General features: G+C 38.1%; 1 protein-coding gene across 1 annotated transcript; it reads right to left on the reverse strand.

The window, feature by feature from the left end:
* Nucleotides 1-3,198: 3,198 nt before the first annotated feature.
* LOC142947554 (intestinal mucin-like protein) lies at nt 3,199-7,814 on the reverse strand. The gene is made up of 19 exons (XM_076089219.1): nt 7,784-7,814; nt 7,494-7,678; nt 7,226-7,400; nt 6,873-7,120; nt 6,518-6,701; nt 6,218-6,428; nt 5,944-6,119; nt 5,682-5,751; nt 5,368-5,468; nt 5,254-5,285; nt 4,992-5,169; nt 4,778-4,882; nt 4,645-4,685; nt 4,410-4,532; nt 4,182-4,280; nt 3,880-4,008; nt 3,752-3,791; nt 3,541-3,664; nt 3,199-3,409 (listed from the first exon to the last, which is right to left on the reverse strand). Exons 2-19 carry the CDS (start codon nt 7,659-7,661, stop codon nt 3,199-3,201), a joined length of 2,415 nt encoding a protein of 804 aa, XP_075945334.1. The 5' UTR covers nt 7,662-7,678; nt 7,784-7,814.
* Between the last annotated feature and the right edge of the window lie 289 nt (nt 7,815-8,103).

Here is an 8,103-nt window from a genome sequence, read left to right on the forward strand (position 1 = left end):
CTTTGAATATTCAGTAAACAAAAGGAAACTACAAATCACTTGCTGATTAAAAGGACTATTAACTATGTAGTTTGTTCACCTTTTTTTTCTAAACTAAGCAACTGCATCACCATTCAAATGCACTTCAGTGGTACATCAGTAAGCAAACACATCACAGTTTATAATGTTACGACCGGCTCGGGAGTGGCAACATAAGGACGGACACCACATCAAGTTAGATTCAACAACCACCGCTGTCAGTTTATTTACAGGACACAAATAAACTGTCATGCGCAAATCCAACTGCAGACCAGGGTCTGGTGCCAGGCAGATGAGAGAGAGAGCGAAGGTGGCGCAAGGAGGCGCTTATATAGGTAACCCACATCTTCATCCAGGTGCCCTCAATCACTCGTTAGGGAGCTGCACCTAGAAGTCAAAAGACACAGAATACACACACATGTACACACACACACACACACACCCAAGCACAAACATTCACAGCAGGACATAGAACCATACGTAACAATAACATCGTACACTTTGTTGCAGATTCTGTCTGTCCTCATTCAGTTCAGTACAAAATACGGCCTATACAAGCACTGTTTATAAAGATAATAGCTCAGCAGCAACCCATTTGAAACAATTATTAGATCATAATAGGTTTTGTGGCTTTTGCACTCTTTTTAAACTTTTAACCAGGAAGTAACACACGGTTATTGATTCAGTCAGTGACTGTTAGAGATGGACCGAAAGCAATACTGATATCGGTTCGTTACTGACTCAAACAGCTGGATCGGGTATCAAATTCCATTATTCTAATAAATATCAATTCAACACATTTATTTTTATGTATTTATTTGTTACATTTTGTTCAACAAGGTTAAGAAAGCAACGTTTAAAGCTACTACAAGGAACTTTCATTTTGCATTGAATTTGGCGGTCCCTGTGGATGGAAGTGATGGTGTTTCCGAGCACCAGATTCCCTTTAGAAAAAAATGTAAAAATTTTTTAAAGGTTACTGCAGCATAGTCTGACAGTCTGTCCGCTCAATGCTAAAAGAATATTTTAGTTTTTTATCTAAAAAAAAGTTGAATTGGGCCACATCCATCTAAAAGCGCTGACACAGTTAAGAAAGTATGAAATCAATCGGTCTCAGAATTATTTTACAGTTAAAAGATCAAACAGAAGAACCAGAACCAGGAGCATCTCACATCAAATGTACATATAAAGATTACTTGTTTGCTGCAAGTAATATAGGCTTGCCCTGACACATAGCAAACAGAAAGGCTTGCTTTGACAAAGTAATTAACACAGTGTCAGGTTTTTGTTTAGTCTGTTTCCTGTAATATTTTGAAAGTTACTACATGTTCATGTTTTGTTTTACTTCCTGCCTTTGTTTTGTTCCCACCTATTTTCCACCACACCAGAGTTTCATTAGTTAAATAGTTGTGTATTTAGATTGTGTGTTTTTCTTGTGTCAGGTCTTACTGTCACATTTTAGTAATTGCAGAATTGGACCAAAGAACCTAAACAGACTGACGAGTGGGCAGCAGGATGATTTTGGTGATTTTGTTTAAATTAAGGCTTACAAGCTGAATGTCCAAAGGCAGATAGGTTATGGGAGTGGAGCAATTGGTAGCAGGCAGGAAAACAGGGCACTCCAAAAGACTGGTAGCAGGGAATAAAATTGAAATACTAAGCACTGGGAAAACTAGAAATATAGGAAATAACGGCTAGAATGTTACTTACAGGGTGAGATGCTGACAATCTGATACTGAGACAAGGAAAAACTAAAGACCATGACACACAGTCAAATTTAGCTGTAACCTGTTAATACCAGGTGAACTGGGGTTGTTTATATGTGTGTATTTGTGTGTGTAGCGGAGAGGGACTTTCTGATAACCTCAAACATGTTACTGAGGTTCTCTGTGAATAGAGGCTGCCCATGACCTTATATTCTGCTTGTGTTATTAATTATAACTTACTATAGCTAACTCTATATGCATTCTTGAATTTGTGATTGTTTTAAATTATTTTCTTTAATCAGTATTTGAATTTGCTCAAAGGTGGAGTCAGCAATTCTGGAGAAAGACTAATGATATTTGAACTCAACACCCAAACACATTGCTTCGGCTGGTCTGGCTGGGTGTTCGGAATATGCGGAATGTGCAGCAATAAAAATCATGAAGTCTCGGGTTTGAAAATGTCACTTAATGTAAACTTGGCTTTAATGAAGATCTGGAACAAGCTGATACAGAATACAAAATGTTCAAGTTAGAGTGGAAGTAGTATTTTACAACATACAACAGATGAATTAAGATGAAATAAAAAAATAAATGTTTTGGAGGTTTGGCAATTAGGTCTGCTGTGTGGTTTCTATGCATCCGTCTGTCTTCTAATTGTATTCTGGTCGTCTGCATGCTATTTTGCTAATCAGGTTGATGATTCAAACACTTCTTGACATGAACAGTTTCATTCATACTACGCAAACATTGGCTCATTCGCGACTATATATTCAAGCAGATGCACAGCATAATCCCATGACACTTCTCACTATCACTGCTGACAGCTCATATACCAACACTGTTTGCTTCCTCAGCTTCCCCACCACCCCAACCGTCTCCTTATGTGCTTTGAATTTTTAGTAATGTTGATTTAACTAAATTTTAATGATCTGCTTAGTTCTCCCAGCAGAATCATCATGAAGCACTCTTACATTGTCGCACAGGCTGTTCAGGTTGGGTCAACAGTTCAAAACTCAGCCCATCTCACTCTCTACCTATAGTCCCCTTATCTACTCGACCAAAAGCAGTCAAGATGCTTGATCCTGCTGTAATCAGTGCTATTTTTCACTTTGCCAGCCATGTTTTATTTAATACAAAATTATAGTTTAAGAATTATCTTTTTGGCCTGTATAAAATACATAATACATGTATTTTAAAAAATATATAAAAGTTGATTACAACTATATTTGAATAGTAATGATTACAAAAAGAAGTGTGTAAGTATCAACAGCAAAACACTGAAACAATAAGCACATATTAGAAGTTGGCACCAAGACAATAGAAGAGATGAGACATAAACAGTGTTGCATAATTTTATTTGATGAATATACTCTCTACAAAGGCAATTGCTTTGTAAAAGATGTAATGATTGTTTAGACAATATGGGAAGACATTTTAACATCCCAAATTCATTAATGTGGTGACAGATGTTTTATTACACCAGTGTGGAGCTTCGCCTCCTGCGAGCAGGTTGTACTGCAGCTCTGGTGCAGTCTGTGTGGCCACAGCCACACTCCTCCACATAGGTGTATGAGTAGGGGACCACATCTCCATTCAGACAGTGCAAGTCAACAGTGCGATTGCTGGAGCGTGTCTCCCTACAGCAGGAGCAAGAATGCTGCAAAGCAGATGCTGCTTCGGAGTACCTGAAGAAAGCAGAGGGAGGGTTAGTTAATAAACTCAAAATCTGTACAAACCACACATAAACCTTTTTAAGTTTCCACATCTTATGTTTGGGACTATTCAGAGGAATGGCAAATATTAGTGATATTCTTACTTGGTGAAAGTGTTGCAGGATCCTTCACAATATGGCATATCTACCTCCTCATTAGACTGACAGCTGTTGTGCGTAACATGCATTTTCATCGATACTACCTTGCAGGCCTTCTCCTTCTCCACGCCTTTTCAAAAGAGACCCACAATTAGCTTCTTTTCATTTACCCGTTAAAATACCCTTTACCCAAAAGTAAAGAAAATGTCATACTCACAAATTTTACAACAGCCATTTGCTGCAGACTGAATTGTGCCCTGAGGAGGTAACAAATATTTTTAACATTTGTTCTCACATACACAGACAATCCAGATCCATTTGTTAAAAGTGATAAGAGATACTTACTGGTTGGCAGTTGCTCTGCTGGAATGGCGGGCAGACAATGTGTGAATTAAACGTTGTTAAAGTGTCACCGATCTTAATACAGGTGTAATGCTGACACTTATTCTCCGGTGGTGACCAGGTATGTCCTGGCTGGAAAGCAGTGAGAAGGATGTACACACACACACACATACACACACACACACACACACACACACACACACACACACACACACACATATATCAAAATACAGTACATACTGAGATACTTGAGGCTATTTAATATTATCATGTAGATCACAGTCAACAGAGATGATCCAACTTACGTTCAAGAGGTTCTTGGTATCATTAACACTGACAACACAGTGTGTCTGTACACACTTCCCACAGCATTCATCTGAATCAGTTTTCAGGTATTTATATCCCTGAAAGAAAATGGGGGATTAAGTTGCTAAGTGCATTTTTTCATGTTCATTTTCCTGGAAAACATATTCTGAGAACAACGACTTGTATTGCATTGTGTGTATGAGAATAATGGTTGAAAATTCACTTACCATGTCACAGTTTTCTTGACATTTCTGAGACTCACAATTTATCTTGAATAAACCAGTATCAGGGTCCACCTCATTGGTACAGGTACAATCCTGACATAGAGGCCCAGGAACTGAAGAGCCAGGCTAGCAGATAAAGAAGAAATGTATTCATACTTGTGTTTTTAGCCATACAGAACTTGTGCAGCAGAAATCATGAAAAACAAAAGTGTGATATTTCCATGAATTTCATATTTACCTGGTATTCATTGTCTTTGTGGACACAAACTCTTTTAGGCTCTAGAAAACAGCAAAACATTGGGAATTATATAAACATGTCACTATCATCATTAGGTTTTATATGAATTCAAACTATGAATTAATGAGCTCACCACATGTACGTTCTGGACAGCATTTTCCCTGAGGAACACTGACAACTGGCAAAAATCCTACCGGACAGTTCATGTTGTAGACTGGGCAAGTGTTGCTTTGACATTCTGTGGAGATAATATTAGGTTCATAGTAAATAATTAAGAGCATTCAACATCGTTATCAATGTATAACATTCTGAAAAATCTGGAGGACAATTGATACTACATGTCTTACGGCAAACAAAGGTAGAACAGCAGGAGTCTGACGGATTCGTTTGGTTGACGAGGACAAACCCAGGGCCAGCGCAGTTTGCTATTGGTGGTGTTGGGCATGGCTTGGGTTTGCAAGTCACAGTCTTGGTGGACTCATCACAGATGCAGTTTTGGCATTTGTACTCAAACCTTTCATTAAACTAAAAGAATAAATCATAATTGTGACTCAATTGTCTCTTGCAGGTAAATAGCACAGGTTAGGATTTTAACTGATCATGACTCACCTCACGGGGAATGCCCTCAGGATCAAGACATCCTGTTGGAAAATGAACACTTCATGATTGATATGATATATTCAGCTCAATGATAAGACTATTCAGAATATGCACCACACTTACCACACTTATCAACACATACGCCGGACTCTTTGTTGAAGAGTTTCATTCCATCAGGACAAAAGCAGCCCTCAGTAGTGTAGTTCATGGTTGGTTCATTAGGACTGTAATATTGAATTGTCAAGAAATAACAGTTAGTTTATAGCTTTTCTTACAGATCTCTAAAACATAGCTAATTCAATACTATGTATTCTACTATTACTTATTGTTAACAAGAAATATCTATTGCCACTATCCATTATAATCTTTGTCTCAGGAAACGCTAATGTGCACGATGAACTGCAAAATGTATTCACCTCATTTTTGTTTGAACTTACTTGTCTTCACAGCTTGGTTGTTCTGCAGGACCACATGGCTTGTAAACTTTGTTTGACGGGCAGTTATTTACTGTAAGTGAAGCAAAGAACTCAATTCGTTATTTTGAAAATACATACTTCTTACCTGCCTACTGTAAATAATAAAATGCACAGCAGCCTGTTTAATGTGTGCTAGATGTAACAAAAGTAAATGAAATGAGTTACCCCTTTTGATTCCACTGATCTCAGCATTTACAGTTAAAAATAATGAGGGGTTACTTACCACACAGCTTGGTGTGGTTCCTCCAGTGCAGACAAACCCCAGCCTGAGCACAGGCAGCAGCATAAGTCTGCAAACTTGTGCACTCCACTGCTGGGTTGGAAACATGGCAGCTATCAAAAACACAACCTTGATAGAAATTGTCAGGAGAGACAAAGGGATGGCACGCCTCAAAGAGACTGTGAAAGGAAAACACAAACAAAAATAAAAATTGTTTTAATATGTCAAACTTATGGGGATAAATGTGTAATACTACACTAGATTAGATCATTTCTACCTGCTCTTAAGCATGTGACAAATGGAGTCTGGATTGCATGGAGTAAAGGTTGGTGGAGGTCCAGGTATATTGGTGGGCAGTACAGATGGTATGTGACAGTTGGGTTGGTAAATGTGCTTTGCAGGCCAATAGTCAGCCATCACTGCACAATCTTCTACCAGCTTGCCTCCAGGCAGCATGCAGTCATTAGCCTGGTTATTATCGCATGTTCCTGATGGTAGTCACAAAGCAGTTTAAATTACAATCAACTTCAAATAAAGGATTTGCCAATACGGCCACAGGTGAAATATATGTTCTTACCACAATGGCCCTGTGTGTTATCGCCAAAATATTGATTTGGAAGGGTGACACTAAAGCCAGTTATTCCAAATGTAATAACCACTTTTAGGCGAGGGATCTCCAAAACCAGGTTAATGCCAGAGTCCAAGATTTTGACACCTTGATGTGAATAAGGTAGTTTCAGACGGACTCCATTTTTCAGTGCCTACAAAGACAAAAGTAATACATTATGTGATAAGAAAAACTATTCTGTACTATGACAAAAGGATTCATCAAACTATTCCATCAACATTGACAGTGATAATCTACTTAAATTAGCCCGGTGAGATTTTCTGAACATACAATTCAACTTTATTATGATCATACATTGTCTTACCTCCAACTGCGCTGCTCCAAGAAGATTATGATTCATGAGTGTGACAACTTCTGATTGGTACGATATGATTATTGATCGTGGACAAGAAACATCTTCAGTGGGATCACAATAGACATTGTCAATATAAATGTTCAAATTATGTTTTGGTACAATTTCTTCCATCAAGACATAACTACAGTTTCCTTGATAACTGTAGTAGAATCCATCAAATGTGATGTAATGAGGATCTCCCCAGCCTTCACAAACACCTGAAAAGAAACAAAACAATCAGTTAAAAATGACCAATGTACTTATAAAGAAATGTAAAAGTGAATAAATATATCATACACCCTTTTATCCACAGAATGGCTTACAGTCACAAGCGTAATGCTGGCAGCAGTGGTACTCATCATAGACAAGAACTGGTTTCTTTCCATTGGTACAAGTGATGTTCTTAAGGGGTGGACACTCATATGGAATTATTTCAATTGTATTATTCTCAATGCATCTGGCCATGGTGCAGTTGCACAATAAGAAGGTCTCATTTTGCTGATTTAAAGAGAAAAAAGGGGAAATATTTAAAGTATTTTGCAATAAATGCAATTATGTATCTTAATGTGCAAGATACAATAACATTCTTACCATTACATCCCAATCAGGACAGACAGGTACAGGAATTGTGGGTATGGGTGTAGGAATGGTTGTGGGTGTAGGAATGGTTGTGGTACTGCAAGGGCCAGTCTTGTTGAGAAACTCGCAAATATCAGAACATAATATTGTGAGACAAACACCTGATCCAATGTGTTCCATGTCTAATATTACATCCCCTAAAGGTGAGATAAAGATTAAAAAAAGATTAAACAGTGGTAAGGCGCAAAACAAAGACTGAAAACTGATTTAGCTTGTTAATACATTATTGTATTTTTTCTTACCTGGATTATAATTCTTGCCATTAACTATGCAGAAGCATTCAGTAGTGGCAGTGATTTGGGGGCCAGTTGAATAAGGCCCTGATGTCGGCAACGTGGGACCAGTCACAGGTGTTTCAAATGTTGTTAAAGTTGTCGAAAAAGTTGTAGATTTTATGGTTGTGGTTGTCTCTTGGGTTGTGGTAGTTGGTTTAGTTGGTGGTGTTGTAGATTTTGTGGTTGTGGTTGTCTCTTGGGTTGTGGTAGTTGGTTTAGTTGGTGGTGTTGTAGATTTTGTGGTGGTCTCTTGGGTTATAGTAGTAGGTTCAGTTGGTGGGGTTGTA

This window comes from Anarhichas minor, unplaced genomic scaffold (genome assembly GCF_050575085.1).
Source record: "Anarhichas minor isolate MPS153535 unplaced genomic scaffold, ASM5057508v1 ptg000011l, whole genome shotgun sequence".
Classification (NCBI taxonomy): Eukaryota; Metazoa; Chordata; class Actinopteri; order Perciformes; family Anarhichadidae; genus Anarhichas; species Anarhichas minor.